The sequence below is a fragment of the Siniperca chuatsi genome, linkage group LG16 (genome assembly GCF_020085105.1).
Source record: "Siniperca chuatsi isolate FFG_IHB_CAS linkage group LG16, ASM2008510v1, whole genome shotgun sequence".
Taxonomy (NCBI): domain Eukaryota; kingdom Metazoa; phylum Chordata; class Actinopteri; order Centrarchiformes; family Sinipercidae; genus Siniperca; species Siniperca chuatsi.
Window position 1 is genome coordinate 20,632,806 of NC_058057.1, and position 23,684 is coordinate 20,656,489.

General features: G+C 38.4%; 1 protein-coding gene across 10 annotated transcripts in view; it reads left to right on the forward strand.

The window, feature by feature from the left end:
* Positions 1 to 23,684, forward strand: part of lama2 (laminin, alpha 2) — a 189,922-nt gene that overhangs the window by 163,413 nt on the left and 2,825 nt on the right. For 8 of the 10 annotated variants that reach the window (XM_044168814.1, XM_044168815.1, XM_044168820.1 and 5 more), the window contains 18 exons: positions 80 to 223; positions 2,430 to 2,563; positions 3,906 to 4,065; positions 4,151 to 4,275; positions 4,717 to 4,879; positions 5,476 to 5,620; positions 6,038 to 6,176; positions 7,430 to 7,550; positions 8,685 to 8,840; positions 9,690 to 9,743; positions 13,559 to 13,710; positions 13,805 to 13,981; positions 15,276 to 15,444; positions 17,499 to 17,585; positions 21,056 to 21,168; positions 22,589 to 22,682; positions 23,008 to 23,103; positions 23,563 to 23,643. In XM_044168814.1, coding sequence (XP_044024749.1) covers positions 80 to 223; positions 2,430 to 2,563; positions 3,906 to 4,065; positions 4,151 to 4,275; positions 4,717 to 4,879; positions 5,476 to 5,620; positions 6,038 to 6,176; positions 7,430 to 7,550; positions 8,685 to 8,840; positions 9,690 to 9,743; positions 13,559 to 13,710; positions 13,805 to 13,981; positions 15,276 to 15,444; positions 17,499 to 17,585; positions 21,056 to 21,168; positions 22,589 to 22,682; positions 23,008 to 23,103; positions 23,563 to 23,643 — 2,310 coding nt within the window. The remainder of the gene's footprint in view (positions 1 to 79; positions 224 to 2,429; positions 2,564 to 3,905; positions 4,066 to 4,150; positions 4,276 to 4,716; positions 4,880 to 5,475; positions 5,621 to 6,037; positions 6,177 to 7,429; positions 7,551 to 8,684; positions 8,841 to 9,689; positions 9,744 to 13,558; positions 13,711 to 13,804; positions 13,982 to 15,275; positions 15,445 to 17,498; positions 17,586 to 21,055; positions 21,169 to 22,588; positions 22,683 to 23,007; positions 23,104 to 23,562; positions 23,644 to 23,684) is intronic. The other 2 variants (XM_044168817.1, XM_044168824.1) reach the window with 1 other exon arrangement.

Genomic DNA, 23,684 nt, shown 5'->3' on the forward strand with positions numbered 1-23,684 from the left:
TAAAATGCAAGACAAAAGCTATAATTCTTCATGTAGATACTTCATACCTCATTTCTCTTCTTTTTCTTCCTCTTTCCAGATCAAAGTATCAGTGTCATCAGGTGGTGACTGTCTCCGTAGTTACCGCCCCGATATCAGGAAGGGGAGGTACAACACCATTGTCCTTCATGTTAAAACCACCACACCTGATAACCTGCTGTTCTACCTGGGATCAGCCAAATATGTAAGTATACTGCGTACTTACTTACTGGGTATATAGCACAAATTAGCACAAATGTACAAAATTGTGTATTTATTTGCTCCAGTATTGCTGACCACATAGAAAATCCAGTTGACAGTTTAACATTTTTTAAATGTTTCATATTAAAGCATTAATCATATTTAATACAATGTTGAGGTGCTGTACATTGTGTAGCATTTATCATACTTGAAAATGCCTGCGTTCCAAAAGTGTGTACACACGCGTGCACACACACAGCCTACACATACACAGCCTACACATACTCCCAGAGTGAACTGTCTAATATGAGAATAATTAATACTTCTTGACACATACTCAGTAACACCCCTATAAACATAGCACACTGCTGTTTTAAGGTACCACTGATAATCCCTACGTGTGCATATGTGTGTGTGTGTCCTAAGGAGCAGCAGCAATTAACAACAAGTTTATGTTGCTATCTGCTTTATCCTGATTTCCCCTGAGAAATCACTGCTTTGCTTCATTTGACTGGGAAGTCTTGAACGCGTGTGTGTGTGTGTCTCTCACTAATATTCTCTAATAGTGAAGAATTCAGTATGAATAGTAATGCTCTGTTTGTGTGTGTGTGTGGGTGCACGCGCACCTCTAACATTTCACTAATAGTGTGTAATGCTAGTTGAATAATAACGATGCTGCCCTGTGATCTGTGCTAATGAATAATCGCCATTACCCTGGAGAGACTAGAAAGATAAGTGTGTGTGTACTTATGTGTGTGTATAAGTGTGTCATTTGTGTCTTCAAATGTGACTCCCTAATAATCTCTAATTGTGCAAAATACTAAATGAATAATAATGTTGTGTGTGTGTGTGAGTGTGTACTTTAGAGACAGCATCCAGATGAGAGCATATGCTCAAAATTCTCTTATTAATTTTTTTGCTCATACATAAGTAATAAGGCCATTAATCAAAATACAGCAAGATCCTGTGAAAATCCACTTATAGAGACAGATGGAGAAAACTTCAGCCTTTGTACCCTCAGAATAGACCAGAGCTGGGTATGAAGTTTCTCCACTGTTCACTCATTCACTATTCCCTGCATGATAAATACTCTGTAAGGATCTCTGTAGCAAATAATAAATTGAGATTTTGGACACTTATTAATCATCATCATTTCGCATCACCGCCAACTGTGTTGCATCACTCCTATGTTCCGTCATCTCAGGAGCAACAGCAAGGCTATGCATTATACAATTTTCAACAAAAAGTAGTGTAAATACTATAGATGCTACTTTTTTGCAGAATTGATTAAATATTTATTATTTGACATAAAGTGAATGTTTCCTAGTTCATTCGTCCATTCTTTGCATAGTTAGTTACATGGCATTTACACCTGATCGTCAGAGGTGTATCTGACGACCTTTGGTTGAGACTTTCTTTCCTGAATTATAACCTAACCTATTTTATCTGCTATCTGATTACAGTGCAGTCATTCACAGTCATGCATGTTAATGCCAGACTTTAAAGGCCTGGAGACAACAAAATTTAACTTTGGTTGTGGGTAGTGGGCAAATCCACTGCTTACAAAGCTACTTTCACCTTTTTCTGGTTATATTGCTGCCATAAACACCTTCACAAAGTGTTGGATTAGTTAAGAAATGTCCACCTAGGTTTACCATGTCATTTTTCCCCATCACATTTAGAAGGTAACTTCCTTGATTTTACACATGTAAGATCCAGCGTTTTTGGATCTTGATGTATACCAGAGACGTAAAGTTAGGACATCTCAGCCTCTGCTGCTTCAATTTTGATCATTCTTTTTGAATCTGTGTCTTGTGAGACTTTATGGCAGTGCAACACTAAATTCATGGAGTATCCATTTAATACATGTACACAGAAAACCCCACCCACATGTAATAGATATACAGTATGTCTCTATATACGATGGCCTGTGAGGCAAATTTCATTACCTCAATTACATGTTTAACTAAAGGAATCTGTCTTAAAGTTATATTATGTGTCCTAGATACAGTAAAACAAACCTAAATAACATAAATAGACCGGTTTTCTCATTGCATCTTTATTTCTTTATCTCTCCTCCTCTCTCCTTCCTTTCTCTCTCCAATTCCTTGACTATGTTGACATGATGACTTATCACAAGCAATTTAGTGCAATTTTAGTGTTCAAAAACTGTTTCTATACATATTTAGCATATGTTCTCTGTGTCTCAGGTCGATTTCCTGGCCTTGGAGATGCGTAAGGGGAAGGTGAATTTCCTTTGGGACGTGGGTTCAGGTGTTGGGAGGGTCGAATATCCCCATCACGCCATCCATGATGGGAACTGGCACAGAATAGAAGCATCTCGGTGAGAAGTTTGCGCACACGCACATGCTTTATTTCTGACACATTTACATGCTGAGTTTCTCATACAAACACGCTTCCAAAAGCCAACACTTATGTTGGCTACAATACAAGCAATAGTCAACATCGTCACATTTTATGTTTCAACAAAGGAACGTTGAGCATAATGATGATGCACAGCTCATGCACTTACTTCATATTCAGACATACATACGCATATGCATACACAAACATGCACCTACAAATTGAACCTTCAATGTTATAAAGTGGCCTCACAAAGGGAATCCATTGTAGAGCAAACAGATTCACTTGCTTGCAAATGTATAGAACATACTGTATCTCCAGGTCCCACTCTATGATAAACATCAGCAACTTATTGATAAGATGCAGGCACAGTATTTATTATTACTTATTATTTATATATGTTTATTTTGAAGTTAAAACAAAACTCAGTGATTCAAAAACCCAAGTGAAAATCAGATTTTTTTTTAAAACCTCTCCAGACTTGAAACATTTATTAATATTATTACTTGTCTTAACATGATGTACATTTAAGCAATTACATGTTCCGTACTTTACTTTGCTACTGTATCATCATGTTGTGGAGGTGTGTCACTGATGTCCAATATCAAATATTTCATTAAAGAACTGTCAAAGCTACAGTAGTAGATACACCTTGTATTCTCATTCACATGGACCTATAGATGGTTTCTGTTGATCTATTCACCTTACCCTCACTATAACCTAATCTAATCAACAACAACCAATAGTAACAGAAAAAATAAACCAACCTAACAACCACAGGACATCATTTCATTTATGCTGCGGTGGAAAACATGTTGTTTCACTTGGGAAATCAAGAGTTTGCAGCCTTGACAGCTTGTGGCATATCATTACATAGATACAGTGTAATCTAGCAGATCCAGTTTTTCTCTGTGAAAGCTGAAGTGGTGCTGTATACAGACCGTCCAACACAAGACCCATTCACACCAAGCAGACGTCCCATCTGCACCATGTATTACCATTCGAGAGATTTCCCAAATGTGCTTTCCAATTGGATCACACAAACTATAAGTCTTAAAAATGTTCCCCCACATGACACAAAATAGCTGTTCCTGCTTTGAAAACAAACTCCAAGGTGAGAGATTAATTTCACTGTACAGCTCAGAAGTTCCACCGCTACAAACTGGTTCCACTACGTGTTTCTATCATTCATCTTTAGCACCAAGAGTTTGTAAAAACTGATTCCAAGTCTTCAGTCACTGTAAATGTCTTCCAAGAGATACAGAATGGCAAACAAAATAACATCAAACCTGTTCTGTCTTTCTTCTTCTCTCTGTCTCCAGTAATGGGTTGAATGGCACCATATCAGTATATCCTCTGGAAGGCTCTATGGCTGGTATGATGCCGACCCCGGCCAGTGCCAACTCGCCCACAGCCTACACCATTTTGGACGTCGACCAGAACGCCTACCTGTTTGTAGGAGGAATACTCGGCACTGTCAAGGTATCTGTCTGTCTCTTTGTCTGTGTATAACAACATCAAGAACCTCTCTGTCTTTTTTTCTCACTATTTTCCTCCTATCTTTTAGAAAGCAGATGCAGTAAGAACAACAACGTTCACAGGATGCATGGGGGAGACCTTCTTGGATGGTAAACCTATTGGACTGTGGAACTACAGAGAGAGACAGGGAGACTGTAAAGGATGTGTTGTCAGGTATACAAATACTTATTCACAAAGTTTTTTATATTTTTCATAAATTGCAATTTTTTTCTCCTTGTTTTCTGCTATATATATATATATATATATATATATATATATATATATATATATATATATATATATATATATATATATATATATATATATATATATATATATATATATAATAAAATGGATGTTATAAAATCATACATTTGTATATAAGTTTACCTAACCTGCTGTTGTGTTATAAAATACAATGTATGAGATGAAAAATTCTCCATCAGTCAGTTTTCTTGTGGATCTTGTGGTCCTTTTTAATATTCAAGAGGCCACTTCATCATGTTTGCTACTTTGCAATTTATTTTTGTGACATTTCAAACTCCTTTGACAGTTGGATGGGAAACAAAGCAACAGTAAAATGGACTATTTCTTGTCTGTGTTTTTTTTTTTTAGCCCCCAGCGTTCAGATGGTGAGGGTACAGTTCAGCTGGATGGCGAAGGCTACGCCGCAGTGGGACGACCAACCAGGTGGAACCCCAATGTTTCCACCATAACCTTTAAGTTCCGCACATTCTCCTCCGAAGCCCTGCTCATGTATTTGGCTACTGAAGATATGGTATGCAACAAAATGAAAGGATGTGAAACCCAAATGTATGTATATAACCCATTGCTTTACTTGCATAATAAATATTTTACATTGTACCATTCAGGTACCATTCTTACTCAGACTTATGTAGAATCAATAATAATATGAATAATGTTTAGTTTAAGTCACATTTTAGAACAACAAAAAGTACAACAAGCAATAATCAAGACGCGCAGAGGCCTTGCCATATGACTGTAAACCTTGGATGATGTGATATCACCACTTTACACAAAGTGAAGACACTGTATACTGATTGTGTCCAAATTTTGGTTACTAACTGCATAAAGTGAAATCATCTTTTAAGAGCAATGCCCAGAATGCACTGTTGTAATGTGAAATCCTGTTCAAAATTCTGAATTGATGATTATGATATTTTAACCTCTTCAGCCTGTTGGGTAAAAAAAAACCTTTCAGCCCCTGGGATAAACTCATAAATCAGTTAAAATAATAACGTATTTTTCAATGTATATTATTTCAACCTGTTGCTGCAAAATACTGTTATTGGATTGTTATTGGATTTCAAATGTCAGTACCTCACAATTCTTTCTCCCCGGTTGTCTCTGTAGAAGGACTTCATGTCCCTGGAGCTATCAGAGGGCAAGGTGAAGGTGAACTTTGACCTTGGGTCAGGAGTTGGCCATGCCATATCAGATAGCCGCCACAATGATGGACACTGGAAATCCCTCACCATGTCACGGAACAAGAAACAAGGTACACACAACAACAAGTCTACATTAGCAAAATATTACACTAAACTAGGCCCTACAGTACACTACATTTGACAAGACTGGTCAAGATGAGCATAAATAAGATTTGATAATCTGGCAAAACTAAGTTAGACATCATATTAGTCTAGATTACATATACTACACATATAGAAATATTTATTTATTTAATTCTTTGTTTAAACAGGTAGTCTCATCAAGATAAATATATTTATCTATGCACATGAACAAACATACACAGTATAAGCACAAAGAAAACAAAGTCACAACAACCCACAATTTACATGCACAATAGACATTGCTTGAGTATAACGTTTACAAAAAAAAAAAAGATTTCAATTTTAAAGTATATTATCTATGTCAGCATGTTCTGTTGTTATTTATCCTCTAACTGTTTTCAAAGCCACGGTGACCGTAGTGGATATAGACAGCAGTGCTGAGGAGAAGATAGTGGCCACATCTCAAGGTTCAGCTACTGGTCTGAACCTCAAGGACACCCAGAAGATCTATTTTGGAGGGCTGCCTACTATTGGAAACTACAGGTACACACACACAGTTGTAACACTTTCATGTGCACATTTAGATACTCACATATACTGTACATGTATTTATTGTAAAGCAGGCCATAATATGTAATGTGTATTTATTATTGTTTTGCATTCAAAGTGAAGGCAGGATCTTTTAATTTTTTGAAGATAATGAAGATGAATGAAGTCGTTCTAATTCATATGTAATGACGTTTTAACACATTTTTCCTAATGTAAAAATCTTTTGACACTTCACTGCTTTATAATTAAGCTGCCAAGGCTGTGTTTTTTTTCAGATTTAGTTGTTGATCAAGTACAGTCAGCCTCTTCACAACCAATTATAACTCTTTTCACACCTTCTAGTCTGTCATTACACCATCCATGTACCAGAAGGTTGAGTAGAAAAACTTGACTATTTTAGATGAGTCATTAGTTGAAACTGTTTGTGAAGTGTGCTAATCCTTTAATATCATGTTTTGTCTTAACAGCATGACAACCAGGTAAATAAATCTCATAATCAGACATATAGTATATTTTATTGTATATTGCCCTCAGCATGAGGGCTAGCCATGCTGATGATGCTGTATAGCCCACAGTTTGTTTGTATCTTGGCTGGCCCCTGAGGCTCCTGCTCCTCCACACGGCAGCTGGAAATCACTTTCTCTATCTTTTATTAATCTGGATTTGACGTTTGTCTGTTCAGCAACATTTAGGTGGAATTTCTCACATTTATGACTCTGCCTTACAGGCATCATTGCCATAATCATATTCAAATTGTATTTTAGATGCGGATCTAAGTGTCTCTACCAATTATTTGTAGCACAGCATGCAACAGTTTTTGCTGAATTGAAAGCCCTAATTCACTGAAAACAATTACAGAGGTGCATTACACTGCTAATAACATGTTCAGTGTGATCAAAGCCCAAGATTATCTGACGGTAGAGTATTTTTTCTCCTTTCCTCTTGAATAATACTGCAGCCTGGACAATGCCTGACATTACATCAAAATCAGTTATGCTAAAAACTGATTCATATAATATATCCCAATTTAATGGACAATAGGGACAAACAGCATTTTCAAATTATTCTTGTTGTTGACGTCCAGACGCCACTCTGCTTCTGGATACATGATGCAATAGCTTCACTGCTGCAGTAATTCAGCTTTTGTTAAATTATATAACACTGCTGAGAGACAGGAAATTCCATGGAGCCTGAAATTTCTTCAGTTATATATGCTCTTAACTAAAACTGTTGTAATTTCTTTATAGGCCAGAGGTCACACTGAAGCGATATGCTGGCTGTCTTCGGGAGATTGAAGTCTCCAGGACTCCATTTAATCTCCTCAGCAGTTCAGATTATACTGGGGTCACTAAAGGATGTAATGTAGAGGTAAGAGTGTCCACTTAGCTGTAGGTTTATATCTCTACAGCTTATTGAAACTCTTAAAACCCTTAGATTATATTATAGAGGTGTGACTGTCTGCTTGCATTTATATACTTACTGAAGATACACTATAAAATTAATTTGTTTCTTACTAGTTCATATTTTAATGGAGTTAGTAGAGCATGTAAAGTTACCCATCCACAGCACAGTATTTGCAGAATACAGATATGTTAAAACATTGCTGTAGAATAGCGTTAAGATTGTCTACCTATAGTATTACACAATGCTATTTAAGGGGTTTATCATGTCACTGAATAGAATGAGTGAATATGTACATGGGAAATTATTATACAACAACATACACCTGAATGACCTCTTCCTCTGGTTCACCCATTCTTGACCCTGCCTCTCGTACTTTCTCCTCTTGCATGTGTCTCTTTCACTCTCATTTGCCATTCACTCTGTTTCTTTTATACAGTACTTTATTCAGGAAATAAAAGTGCCTGTCTGTAAAATATAAAAATGAAATGTACAGAACGTAAAGAGAGAGTGAAGGTCAGAAATGTAATGACCAGTTCAAACTGTCTTATTTCTTTTTCATTTTCCACGTACACACACAAACTAGTGTGTCACACGAACACACATACACTAACAAGCCATACGATGCATTCACCATGATTTCTATACACTAGTACCATTCATTCATGCAAACATGCAGCCAATCTCCCGGAATGTATAAAGACTGAATGAGAGATTATTAAGGCCCAGGATTGAGTGTCTGTAGAGTGAAGGTCTTTCTGTTCCTCTTATCTGTTTTTTTCTTCATTCACCAACCACTCTGTTATGCTACAAGGATGAGCGTTTCTGTGTTTGTGTGTGTATGTGTGAGTATTTCCACTTTGCAACCACAGTCAAAGTAATGAGAAGTGGATGACAGCGCATTTAATAGTTTTTGTAAAACAGATTGCCTCTAAAAGTTGTCTCTTGTAAGAGTTAAGCCTCGACTTGACTAAAACCTCAGAGGGAATTTAGTCTGGTCACATAATTTTGATCAACCAAACTCTATTTTTTTTCCACTGCTTTTGCTTCTCAAACAATTAATCTATTCATTGATGCAACTATTTCATCTCTGTCTCACAGAACCTGTACACAGTCAGTTTCTCTAAGCCAGGATACATGGAGCTGGTTGGCCTGTCCCTGGCGGTCGACACAGAGATCAGCCTGTCGTTCAGCACTCTGGCTGACACTGGGACCATATTGCTGGCCGTAGGTGGACCTTCACCCATCAGCCAGCAGGTTCGGTATCATCTATTTCGTTCATTTAAGCTGTGACTCACTTCCTTAGGTTAGCACTTTATTTTACAGGTCTTTGATTTCCTAATAATTTCCAAATAATTCTTGGAAGTTTCCTGAACTATGTGATTTGGTACTAATTATAGGGAAAATAGGAAAGCTCAATTCAAAATCAAATAAATTCATTGATTATTAATATATTATTGGATACTTTATTCTTTATATATGTTTAATTGTATACTTGCCTAAAAAAAACCCACAAAAAAAAAAACATTTGCTCATTCAGCTCATCTGCACTGACTAAAAGACTCTCTGGTTCTGAATGACTTGAAACAGATTAATTGGAAGTGTACAAAATTAACAATGTCTCTAATTTCCATATAATTAGTACCAAATTGTATAGTTCCAGGAAACATCTTGGAAATTATTAAGAAATTATACAAAAATTGTGGACCACTAAAATAAAGAATTACCAAATTAATATACTCAAAGTGAGTATGACGACTAAATCAGCTTGACTTTTGAGGGTGCTGTTAATGTACACTATTGTCTAGCAATTAAATGCACAAAGGAAATAGAGGAGCTACACAGCTGCAAAAAAGTCCAAAAGTCCAAAGGCGCAGTTAGACAACAAAAATTGTAAAATACATGAAAAAAACCGTATGCTATGACAAGTCCTTACTGTATACTATTATTACGTGGTATGAAATCAGTTGTAGTAAAACATGTACAATCACTCTTGGGAAAAATCACGTTTTGTTATGCTCCTTCAATCTTCACTTGCTGTACGCACAAAATGTGTAATGTTAATAGCATTATTCTCAAATTTTTCTAAAAATCTTTCCACCACAGGCCCGGAACACAAACCTCTTGAACTCCAAGCGGAGACGCAGACAGTCTGGAGAGGTGGGTTCAAAACATGGACACACTCATACACACCCACATACTGCACTCCTTTCCGTAAGTGAATGACGTTTTCATAAGTGCATATTAATGAGATTTGCATTTGTTGGCAACTGGGCTAATTGGATTGTCTTTTATCCAAAACACACACACAGAAATGTCTATTCACAGATACACAAAGACACGTTCACATAGTGGCTGTTGATCCATTGTATAGTAGCTATCTTAGCTTTTAGCTGACCATGCAAACACATGCATACATGCACACAAGCACCCTTTCTATAAGTGAATGGAGTTTCCATGAGTGCATATTAATGAGATTTGAGTTTGTTGGCAACTATGCGGATTAGATTGTCTTACGGCTAAAAACACTTACTCATGCGCACACACACACGTGTGTGTGTGTGAGAGAGAGAGAGAGAGAGAGAGAGAGAGAGAAAGAGAAAGAGGACAGAGGGTTACATCTAGCTTATCCATCATCACTGGTTGTTGGGCGCATTAATCTATTTTTACTAACTATGCTGGCAGGCTGTGTGCGTGTGTGTGTTTGTGTGTGTGTGGAGAAAGGTTAAGCAAGGTTAAAAACACCATCAACTCAACTTGGCCCTGACTAATGGATGTTTTAGAGAGAGATGGGGAGAGAGAAGGGGACAGGAGACAAAAGGATGGAGGGAGATTTAGAGGTGAAAGGAAGGATAGAGGGGAAAGAGCGGAGCTGGAAAGAAGAGAAATGATACAAGGGGGGAGGATAGGAGAAGACAGCGAGTAAAAAAAAATTAAGTGATGAGGAGAGTTGATAGACAGAAAGAGAAAATGGTCACAGAGAGGACAGATGAAAAGGAGGAAGAAGCTTGGAGCAGAATAAGGGAAGCTGAGATGAAAGAGAGTATAGTAAGAAGAGGGAAAGATGAAACCAAAAGGACGAAAGAAAAATGTTCAGCTTGACCATTCACAAAATATAAGATATTCACCACAAAAGCATTTGGTGTCATAGAAAGGTGATCAGCGAAGAGGAGGCACGGCCATGATGTTGGATGTGAGAGCTGCTTACACCTCTGACTGAAACAATATATTTCTGGGGAATTTCTCATCATATAAAAAGGGATATCAAGACCTTGCTCATCCAGGAGCAGCACTGCGTGGATCTGAGTTTGAAATACAATCCCCATGCCCTCTGGTTTTCGTTCCCTGTCCCGATAGAAAGAATTAGGATTGTTTTGTAGCTAAAATGCTACTGTAGCTACGGTACTTGATTGAGGAGATTAAGGGGCTTGTAACACCTAGCAAAAGCAAATACAAGCAAAAAAAGATAAAAGTTTTGAGTTCCGATTTTTCCATTTAGTATTATTGATTGTTGTTTGCAGATAACCTGAGTGTAGGGTTCATCTGAGTACCAATGCTGTCCCATCCCTATAGTGAAATTTGATTTGTTTAAATGACAACCTCTGCCATTTGAGCAGAACATATAGCTATGCAAGACTACAGCTCTCCACAAAGGTTTATCTTTTTTATGTAATGTTTATCACGCTGTGATTGGCTGAGAAGTTCGTTATTGGGTCTGAGGTGAAGGGGCAAGGTGATTGTGATTTACATCTGCATACAGAACGTCATTCTTCCTGGACCAGCCATCCCCTCGTCCACTCCAAGCCTCTGGCATCACCGCAAACCTACGGCAAAGGCTTCCATGAGTTCACTGGGAGCTCTCAAACAGCAAGTAAGTCTGTTTCTCTCTGCCGTTGTTTTCTCACATAGAACCGGGCTGGGTTAAAGTTAACTTTTAACTGACGTTATGCTGGTCTGGCAGAAGCCTGCTGGAACTAGCGCTAGCCAAATGACAGCTAGCTCTATGTGAATAAACAATGGCAGAGAGAAACAGACTTACTTGCACTTTGGGAGTTCCAGGTCCAGGAGGTTTATGGCTTGTACAGCCCCTCATATCAAACCAACCTCCCTTTGTCTGCTGTGCAAAATTGTAAACCACAATTCCAAAACATAAATAAACTTTTGTTCGCACTAAGGTGTGTTGTTAAAAAACAGTTTTACAATGAAGAGATTAGATTGATTTATAAATATTAAACAAACGCCCTGCATCACCCTGTCTGCATTCTGTACTGATTTCAGTCACGGTTTTAGCCTGCTGTACTTTACTTGAACCTTACACCAAAATTTGCACACACATGAAACCCAAATCCAAAATATAATCATACATGTATAAACTTCAAAAGCTGAAAGATTTAAAATATTGAAGGTGGCAGAGATGTGTGTGTCTGTGTGTGTTTTTTGTGTGAATGTTTTACATAAGATTTTCTTGTGAATATGGGTTAGTGTGTGTATAAGTCTTTGCATGTGTGTTAGCTACACACTCTTTTATGTATTTGCTTTTATGGTTGTATGTCTACATGTCTGTATCTGTATGTGTGTGTGTGTATCTTTCCTTCAGTGTATAAATTCATGTGTACGTGTGAGTTAATTTGTGATAGTCTGCCTTTGTCTGTATGTGTGACATGTGTCTGCGTCTATGCACCTGCGTGTACATGTGTGTGCATGCCATTGTATCTGTGTGTGTGTGTGTGTGTGTGTGTGTGTGTGAGAGACGGCGCAGCAAGAGGCATGTTGTAGCTACATCTCAGTTCAATTTGTCCCCGACCTCAAATTGAAATTCCATTTTCAGGTGGTAAATTGTCTCCCACTTCGCCCTCTGGCACACAGTGAATTAAAATTCAAATTAGCCTGACCCTGCACCACTGCTCTCCAGCACCTCTCTGCCTGTCTCTCTCTTTCGCTCTCTCCCCATCTCTATCTCGCTCGCTATTTTGCTCTCTGCCCTCTCATCTCTTCCCCCTATTATCCTCTCCTCTCTGTTCCTCTCATCTCTTGTTATCCTTTCCTCCCTGCTCTCCTCTCCTCTCCTACCTCTCTTATTTCCCCCCAATTTCTCTCTATATACTCTCCTTACTCATCTCCCCTTTCCCCTTTGACTTTTCTCTGCTCTTTACTCTCTAGTCTCTCCTCCCTCCTGTTTGTCTTTTCTCCATGCTTCAATTCTTATCTGTCTGGTTTTCCCCTCCTCCTGTCCTCTTCCCGACAAACATTAAAAAAAATTGCAACATGCAGGAGGTGGACAAGTTTATTACTTACATTATAGTTATAGGAAAAATTCTTTATGGAACAGTTTTGAACAGATGTGCTTTGATTATTTAGATCCTTATTTGATAAATTGATGCAGGTAGCAACTAGCTGACAATTTTTCTTTTCAAAAATACACAAGAACAAAATGAAGACTTTGGAGTGGCCTAGTCAAAGTCCTGACCTGAATCCTTTTGAGATGCTGTGGCATGACCTTAAAAAGGCAGTTCATGCTCGAAAACCCTCCAATGTGGCTGAATTACAACAATTGCAATTTATCGCAAACGCTTGATTGCAGTTGTTGCTGCTAAGGGTGGCCCAACCAGTTATTAGGTTTAGGGGGCAATCACTATTTCACACTGGGCCATGTAGGTTTGGATTTTGTTTTCCCTTAATAATAACAACCTTCATTTAAAAACTGCATTTTGTGTTTACTTGTGTTATCTTTGACTAATATTTAAATTTGTTTGATGATCTGAAACATTCAAGTGTGACAAACATGCAAAAAATAAGTGTGTATATAGATAGATAGATAGATAGATAGATAGATAGATATCCAGGTATATAGTGAATTTCAAAGCCCTTCTCTCGTGCAACCTGGACTTTACCTTCTACATTTCATCTTGTGTCCTGAGAGTAGTTTGGATGTTCAGATTTCCACAGCTAATAAAGTTTATCTCCAACTCTCGCAGCCCTACCTCTCAGTCATGCTGAACAAAGGCTCTCTGGAGGTCTTGCTGTTTACCGGCAACCACAGTCCGCGTCGTGTTATCAGACGACCTGAGCAAGGCATACTGAATGATGGGAGGGAGCACTCACTGCGCATAGAGAGGCTACCTGGCAGGTTGGTGTTTGTGTGTCTGTTCAGTCTGTGTTTATGTTTTCCTACCTGTGCAACAATATAATCAATTTAATACTTTTTGTGTGTTTTCCACCAGATCTTTTGCAGTTCAGGTGGACGAGGAGGCCAAGAGGGAGGCAGCGCTTCCCAACGACCAGCCAGTGAGCTTGCAGCGTATCTTCCTTGGTGGTATTCCTGCAGAAGTAGAGCAGACATCCAACAGAGCCAACGTCCCATTTCAGGGATGTATATGGAACCTCATGGTCAACGCTGTGTACGTAAAATTCAGTCTATATATGCAGTCAGATGTCTGTTTAATGAAACAGAGATTAGTGGACTTGGTCTTATTCTTCTTATTCAAATGTGTACAGTATGTTCTGGGGGCATGATCATGCATTGGTCTTTTTGAAGTACCAGTATTGGAACAGAATAGAAAAGTTGTTCTGTGTTGTACTGTGATAACATAAGTGGAACATTGCAGTGGGCATTTCTAAGTGAGTTTTATTTTGCAATTAACCATTAATATTCACTCTTCTTTGCTCCATGTCTTCACACTTTTTGTAGCTGAATCACATCCAAACCTAAATTCTAGTTACTGTGTGACCCTGGCCACTTCCTTTAGTAATCTGGATCTGGTAGCAAAGCGAACAGAATCAGTTTTTTTTCCATCAGAACCATCCTTCATGTACTGTGTTGTGATCTGATCAGGTGAACATTTCTTTTAAATAACTGAAAATATTCTTTTTGATTGTGATACATCCACAGAGTAATATGGTTCTGACATCACAAGATAAATATGGGGTAAAAAGAACAGAGTCAGCTTTTGATTTTGGATATTTCTTTGCCCCTGTGTTCCACCATGTTAAAACACTGACACAGGCAAAACTTACCAATTGATTTTACTTTAATTTCCTTTACAGTAGACTGTAAACTGTTCACCTTAAATGCACTATATTAATTCTCATGCTTCAAACTGGGCAGCTTTACCTCATTGTCCTAATGTTTACCCAATAATGTTTTCTGGCAGTAGACGACAGGCCTAATTTTGACCTCATGCACTGTTTGGTTAAAGCATATTTAATGATTGCAGGAGGTCATGATGATGGTGTTGATGGTGATGATGATAAAGCCAGTGTCTCTTTCTGCCTGAACAGCAGTAATAGACCTGTCCAACATCATAAACATACTCATAACTCAAATTACACCTCTCTCTAATCTTTGTGTGTTTATGTTTGTGTCTGTTTGTCTATCGCTCACCTCATTTCACCCTACCACCCTGATTCTGTAACTTCTACTTAATATACATCAGTCTATCTGGTAGTGGGTCCTCATCGTTCTTTGTGTGTATTTTCTGTGGTTGTTCTGGAAGATTGTTTGGTTAATTTCTTTCAAATAACTCATTCACTCACAACTCTAATTCATTTTTCTAGCATTATACATGATCATACTGTGGTAATAGGAACCTTGTCAATGTACTGTGGCCCTGACTCTTGATCTTGTTCAGGTGTGTGGTCTGTGTTAGCTAAACATCTAATAATTTTAAATCTAATTGCCCGTCCATTCCCCAGTCTCTCAGATTTTGCCCAGCCTGTGTCCTTTGAGAATGCTGAAATCGGCCAGTGTCCAAACCTCGCCCCTCTGCCACCTCCACCTCTTCTGCCGGAAGAGGAGGAGCCTGAGCCACACAGTCCTCCACTGACTCCAACCCCCGTTGCACCACCTCCAGGTCCTCCCGCTGTAAGTGGCTCAAATTAACGTGGAAACACCCGTATTTGGACTACTAAACACTCATAGGCATAACTTTCATTAATATTTTTCAGCAGACGTATTGCTACGGTATTAAAAATAAATAAAATATAAGAGTAAGTAGGGGATATTACGTCAGATGGGTCTTTATTTACAGTAATATAATGGCCATTACTTTAGTTTTACTAAAGTACAGCTGACTTTATGACAGATGCACACAGAGAAAGTACAACATAAGTTATATATATAGAGATACAGTACAGTAAAAAGAAGCCCATACACCAATATACACACATATTTATAGAAGCACAGACATGTCCTACTCCACCATATTTTATTAATTTTTTGTTACTCACACATACACACACACAAGCACACAGATATTTCTCTCTGATGAAATGCAGCCATGGCCTCGCCGTGTTAGCTTAACGCTTCATCACATAGCAGTTGTACAGCCCATTAACTCTTCTTTATAGTCCCTTTAGCCTTGAGCCACTAAACTCCACCTCTGGCAGCCTGTCATGCAATACAGCGCTACACTAGGCTAACTGTGCATGCCATTTATGCATTTACGAGTCCACAGGAAGCCAAAACACTCTCAGCTAACATTTAGCTACTATGCTAAGAGGCAGTGATTCATTCACATCATACCCTTAGCACTGGAATAGGCAAGATATATTGTAAGCCTTACAGCAGTCATAGGTTATCAGTTACCCAGTTACCTGCTAAACTACACCTCTAAAAGGACATTGATCATGAAGCACAGAGCCAAAGAGCTATGCCAGTTTAGCTATAACTCTGTGGTTTGTTGCTTTATGATATACAGTAGACTACATGCTGTGAGAGGCCATAGCTCTTTGAGTCCCCATCTAGATTTTAACAGACCCTCTGCAGTAATTATCGTCATGATTCATGTTTTGTTTGTTGGGTATTTTGTTATTGTTGATCCTGTTGACTCTCACTCTGAACAGCTTTCCATTATTGCCCCAACAAATTACAATATAAAATTAAATGTCTCACCAGACTATTTTAATTTCAGAAGACATGGCCTTTAATCCACCAACATTACTTTTTACAGATTATAGAGAACCAACGTCTCGTCAGAGTTAGCTTCTGTTCCACTGGCCTTCGTTCCAAAGTGTATTGTTGTATAGTGTGTGTCTTTTTTTGGTCTTTGACAGTATATTTACTGTCTAATTAGTAAAACATATCTTTTTTTCTTCCTTCAGCAGAAAGTAGTCACCATTTTTGTGTTTTAATGGATTATGTCATGTAGTTAAACTGTCATTATGAAACAGCTTTTTATAATGCCATTTTTATAATTATAGGGCACAATTTTACACAATTAGTACATTTTTAATTGTGCTGCTGCACCATGTGACAGAGGTCTGCGCACAGGTTGCAACATGCGTTTTTCATCAACAGCAAAAGATTATTGTCAGACTGAAGAAGTAATCACAAGTTGAATCACAGCTGACAGTAAACATCAGTCTCAGCATGTGCTTGAATAAAGAGGCTTCTTTATCTCCCACTTTTCTGTCACAACATATTCTGTTCTTCTGATTCTTGAGATTGTTGTGAGAACCAATTTAGAGTTTGAAGGGGCACCTTGCCGGCTCTAGTGAACCTCTGAAAAATAAGATTCAGACTTCAGATTAAATTTTTTTAAGAATGTAATTTTTTAACTTGCTGTTCTGATTGATGATGTCATGACATCTGCCTCTAATTAACTTTTTAAATCACAGCTCTCTAATTTCCTTCACACTAAAATTCAACATAATTAGATTTTTTGATTTACTTATTGTTAAGATATTGTTGAATGTTCTTTATAGTAATTATACTTCAATTCAGGGTTAAAAAGGGAGATGGAGTCTAAAGGCTTCTCCATTGCTTCATTAACGTCTTCGACCTTTCATGTTTATGAGATCATTGCCTGCCTGTAGCGGATTGGAGGGCTGTGTGCTTGTCATAAACACTGTTGCCATTCTGGCTCTGTGGCTGCCACTAATCCCCTTCCTTTCCACTCCCTGATTGCTGACCTACAGGAGGCCACGCCCCCTGCCGCACCTGCTACCACACCTACTGCTGCTGCAGCCCCGCCCACTGCTAAACAGGAGCCCAGCATTGACATGGTATAAATATTGTATACACACACACACACGTTGACACAATTTAAAGGATAAGGCTGGCTATATTTTTGTTATTGTTAACAAATCTCATGAAGAGACCAACATCATCAATGCGTTAGTTCTGACTTCCCTACTCTGTCAGTGCCACTCAGCCCCAAGGCCATTGCTTCCTTGTGAAGATGTAAATTTTTAAAAATGGTTCACAAATATACATATATAAAAGGCCAAGTAATTACAGTAAACAGCTGGGTACTGGAGACTTTAGCTAATGTTTTTTTAAGTTAAACAGGAATAAATTGTGTATTTGTTGGGGGCTATTTTCAGCCGTGGTGCGCTAGTATTTACATATTTGCGGCAGCAGGAAGGGATTGACTTAAAACAAAGTGCAATGCCCACATTCATGGTGATAAATGAACATGTCACCCAGTGCAATGGTGGACTCACTTATGTGTTTTAATAGTTTTTGATCAACAATGGAGCGCTATTGCGTAGAGGCAAAGCTTTATCAGGCTTTGGTTACACAGAGAATAATTAGTAGGATCACTACATTGTTAGTTATGATCTTTTCATAGGATTTGTTGACAATAAGAGAACTATAGAATATCACCAGATGTATCCCTTAAGGCATACTTTCTCAACCACTGGGCCGAGGCCCATGAGTGGGGCATGAGCGCCCTCTAGTGGACGTGAAATGTTTTCAAGTTGAAGCTAGTGGGCCGCTCACGTCATCAATTTGAGACGCTTAATTTGTTGACTGGTAAGCTAACCGGTAGGCTGTAGTGTGGCGACTGTCAGTGCCTGATCCATACCAGCTGCCCAATCTGTCCTGGCAGTCAAAGAAGGTTTCTGCAAATGTGTCTGTTCAGAATTACTCGTGATGTGAATGACTGATCATAAAACAATCCTACTGACACTCAAGATAACAAAATGGTTTTTAATCATTGGAAATGTAAGTTGTAAAGCTGTTTCATCTGCAGTATTAGTTGCCGTAAGCTTTTATAGTTTCAGTTCAAGACCTAAGTTTGAAACACTAAGCAATATAGTGACATATGCTTAAGGAACATTCTTTAAATGGGTCTTGAGTTGAGCAGTAAAACATTTGTACCTAAAGCTAATTACGACCAGAGGCCAAAAGAGTAGCTTCTCTTAAACCTCTAATAAGCAGACCAGGACTTTTGATCTCTCAAGAGTGGTGGCAACTCGTACGCACACATTTAAACAAAATCCTGACTAAATGACTTATGATTTAATTGGTGTGACCTTCATCCAAAGACTAGCCATTCTGAAAGGGAGACCGTCTTCCTATTGTTAGCTTAATGGAAAGACGCAGAGGGGATGAGAGAAAGGGAGGGAAGAAGACAGAGAGGGGAGAGATGTGAGCGGAGAGAAAAGGTGCAGCCATGGAGGAGGAGGAGGAAAGAGAGGGAGAGTCTTTCTGAACAGAGCAGCGCCCGCCTTTTGTTGGCTTAATGGAAAGACGGAGGAGAGGAAGCGGGAGAAGAATGAAAGGAGAGGGAAGGAAAGAGCTTCTGAGCAAGTGACATCTCCCTTTTGTTAGATAGGGAGAGAATGAAGAAGAGCAAAAAAGAGGGAGGTTGAGGAGGTGGAGCGGATATGAGGACAGAGCCCGATAAGAGGTGAGTGTCAGCTGTAACAAAGCAAGGTCACGGTGTGGGGAATGTCTTCACTTGAAAGAGAACAAGGGAGGAGAGGAGATTAAGACACACACACAGATGCTCAATCAGCTCAGGTGCTGGCCCTCTCTAACTCTGTCTCAAAATGACACTGGAGGTATGGCAAAGCAGCTTTGTTACTTAATAGGAGATGTATTCAAGATAGGAAGAAGAGATTCGAGGAAAGGAGAGGAAAGTGTAAGAACTGGGGCAGAACAGGTGAGGATGGGGGGGGATTAACAACTGAGAAAGTAGTGAAAGTGGACATGGTCAAGGAGTGGAGAACAGGAGGACATAAAGACAGGGGTGGGTGATGGAAAAGGTGAAGAAACAGTTGAAGGTGGAGGAGATAGGACAGTAAGATATGTAGGAGAGAGGAAAAGAGATGAGGAGGTGGTGGGGCAGGAAATGACGAAGATAGGAGGAAAGATGATGACGAGATAAGATGGGAGGAGAGGAGATATGGCAAGGTGGAAAAAGTCAGAAGAGCAAGAGAAAAGGATGGGTGGAAAGAGAACATTAAGCAAAAGTGGTTAAAAAAAGGACAGAACGAGAGGAGGGGGCCTAACGAAAGGTTGTGGGAGTAGAGAACAGGAGAAGAAAGTGACAGAAACTGGAGTGGAGGACACAATAGGAGAGAAGTACTAGATCAGGAGAGGTGGAGGATACAGCAGGAAAAAAACATGAAAGGTAAAAAAAAATCGGAAGGAGTAGGATATAGAAGTAGAGGAAGGCAGCAGGAGGAACAGTTATGGTAGAGGAAAGGAGTAGAAAATAAATACAGTGTAAAGAAGAGGAATATATAAAAGGATGGGGAAGAAGAGAAAATTAAGGAGGAGTTGTAGGGAGAATTAAGAGAGAAGGAAATAATGAGGTGAACAGGAAAGGAAAGAACAGAAAAGAAAAAGTGAAATGAAAGGAAATAGAGTAAGGGAGTGGAGAGGTAAAGATAGCAGATGGGAGGACAAGAAGAAGATGTGGAATAAGAAGAAAGGAAGACTTGGACAAGGAGAATATATATGAGGTAGAGGAGGAATAAAGAAGAGGCAAGTGGAAAAGAGAGCAAAAAGCAAATAGTCATAAAATAAGATGCCTTTACTTGTTACAACACTGACACCTTCTGGTCACTGGCAGAAATGCACCCTGTAAAAAAGACATGGGGCACAGTATTACTCATCTAATGCTTTGTTTACCCTGCTGCCAATGTGAAACCCAAATCAAATGGAAATCAGACTGTAGTGTGTGATGTTTGGTTCAGATGAAAAGAAAAAATGGGCAGGATTATGAGAATCAAACTGCGGGAGGGTCCATTGATTTGAAAACTGTCAGCCAAATCCACCTTGGCAGTAACTGATTTGAGATGATAAAGAAGAGACAGTAATGAAAGATGATTGCAATTTAAAAGATTTTAATAGACCATATGCTGCAATTTGCTGGGACCATCTGAAATATTCAGTATGGTAATTTGTGCTATAAGGATAAAATTATATATAATGTAGTATATTAAGTATAGTTTTGTGTAAAATTAAAATGTATCCAATTTTTTCACTGCCCATCCAAGGCCTCAACTATAAATCTACATGAACTTCATCTCACTCTAAACTCTTCATTTACCTGTTTTATATAAAAAATAGTTTGACCCATTTTGACTGACTGGCCCTGCAGATCAGAAGCAGTAACCATATTAGTGTGATTGGCATGTGTTCTGCTCAGGTGTTAAGGTTCCTGTTGATGAGAGGCAATAGAAGCAGTGTGGTGAAACCCTGTCAGTATAACTGACATTTTATGTCCAATCTCCAGGATTCATGTGCATCAGCTGTGGCCCCGACAGCGCTCGAGAAGGCATATCAATTTGGACTGACCAGGAACAGCCACATGAGCTTTGCCTTTGATGACACCAAAGTCAGAGAGAGGTGTGTGTATTCAGAATAAATAATCATCTTATTGTTTTATTTTGTGGTACTGGCGTTCAGTGAGGTGCACACAAACATGTTTTTCAGATTTGTTTATCATCTGTGGCAGATGCTAAGTAACTTGCACTGTGTATCACCTTAAAATACAGACAGCTTTTTGTGAAATTTCCAACACTGACACAAACATTGCCATTTTAATCTAAATCAATACAAAATTTCCAAAAATATACATATTGCCAAAATAATCATTGTATGCACAGATGTAAAGTGGTGGAGTAAGTATTCAGATCTTTTACTTGAGTAAAAGTAGCAATACTTCAATAAAAATATCACATACTGCATTACAATCAAAAGTCTTGCATTGAAACTGTCACTTTAAGTAAAAGTATGCAAGTGTTATTAGCAAAATGAAAAGTAAAGTGCTATACATTGTATTATAACTGAAGCATTAACGTGTAAGTAGCATTTCACTGTTGTTGTTGGTCGAGGTGCAGCTAATTTTAACGTAGTGGAGTGAAAAGCAGAATATTTGCCTCTGAAATGTAAAGTAAAAGTACTTGTACACTTGCAACATACTCAACACAGCAAACTGTGACCCATGTGTAGGTGTGTTTGTGGCATCTTCTCAGGTTTTTGCTTAGATCCCAATTCTACATAAATAAAGGAAAACAGAAGTGAGTGAGTGATAGTTTGGACGGGATAAGATTTCTACCAACACAGATATACAGGTCAAAATCCAGGGAAACATTCTCTATAACTATTGAATTAGTGAACCAACCCTGAAAATACAAACGATGATAGACATAAATTCAGATATACACCGATCAAGTCTATAGCCAAGGCAATGGTTTGTGTGCAGTTTGGGTACTGTACTGATCTTATAGTTTTGTTAATGGATGAGCGGAAAAGGGAAGACTGTTGTTGCCTGAAGACTTTGGCTGTTCTGGGGATCAGACTTGTAACATTTACTGGACGTTTTCTTTAAGCAGTAGGGTAGCTTGCTGTCCAAATCAAAATGTATCTTTCAGTGCTGGAAAACATGATCAAATGCCAAGGTAGGTGTCTTTCATGCCCTTTACTCTAATATTCCATGATATGCCTTACTGAATACAAATCATTTGATTTGTATATTTTTCATTTGGTTGGGAAATTATACTTGTACTTATTTAAGTGAAGAGATTTTCAGGCATTTAAATTAAGACTCAAAATATTTTAATAGACTTAACTGCCATCCATTGGTAGGAAAAATGTTATTACCTTTGCAGGAAATTGCTTTTCATGTTGAAATGCTGTGGGAATCCAGTATTCTGATAAAAATGCAAAGCATCACAAAGACATACTATAGAGTACCTGTTTTAGAACTGATTTACTGTGCATTCAGTAAATGTTTTATTGGTATAATCGTTTGTATGTGTCTCAGGCTAATATTGGAGTTTGAGCTGAGGACGAAGGAAGAGTCTGGTCTCGTTCTCTACATGGCAAGAATCAACCATGCTGACTTTGTTTCCATACAGGTATCCATCGACTGCTCTGTCATTCTATAACATTTCATTTTTCCCTGTTTGTGCCAAGCTCCTAGTTGTCTTTAAAAGTTGAAGTTGGTCTAGCATAACACAAGCTGCTTCTTTGTATCTTAAAGCAGTCTTTGACTCTATTTCACCACCTCTCATTGAAATAAGCTTCAGCTCTGTTTACATCAGATTTTCTGCAGTCTCACATTGCCCAACCTTTCACTTCCTTCCTCTGTTTTCTGTGAGGCTGTACAGAGGCTGAATTTGTTTCACCAAGGTAATATTAACCATGTCAGCTTGTCATCCCTCTGTCTCTCTCTTCCTGTAGATCAAGGATGGACAGGTTTGTCTGGGTTATGATCTTGGTCATGGAAACATTTCTGGCTGCGTCCCCTTCTCCATTAATGATGGGAACTGGCACAAGGTAGGACAGTTTTTCAGTCTTTCATTCATGCTTGTTGGACAGATTCTCCATTTGTTCACCTATTCATTAATTTATTTGCTATGAAGGTAAAAAACATTGAATTGAATTTTTAACACTTCTCTACTGACTTGCCCCCTTCATTTTTCTGTGCATACGTATGAATATCAGAGTTTAAGACCAGGTGTTTATTAGAAGGTTGACAATAGTTATTTACTGATATTTTTAGAGGGCCATCTATTTTAGATCGTAAAGCTGCTGTTGCTATGTACATTTCTTTTTTTGTCACAGCTTTCATGCTTCCTGGAGACTCATTTATCATAGAAAGACTTAACCACTTTATTACTTTAAGATTCAGTATTCATTAATGTAACAGCACATGAAGGCAACATATAGTATCTGTTGATACTGGACTTCTCCATTCATTCCTTTATTATTCAATGTCTATCCATCTCCTTCCAGATCCGTGTGAGTCGTAACAAACAGAGAGGTATACTTATGGTTGATGGGCGATACAGTAAACAGATGATCAGTCCAAAGAAGGTATTTTTTCTATTATAGCCACTTTTCTCATACATGAAATC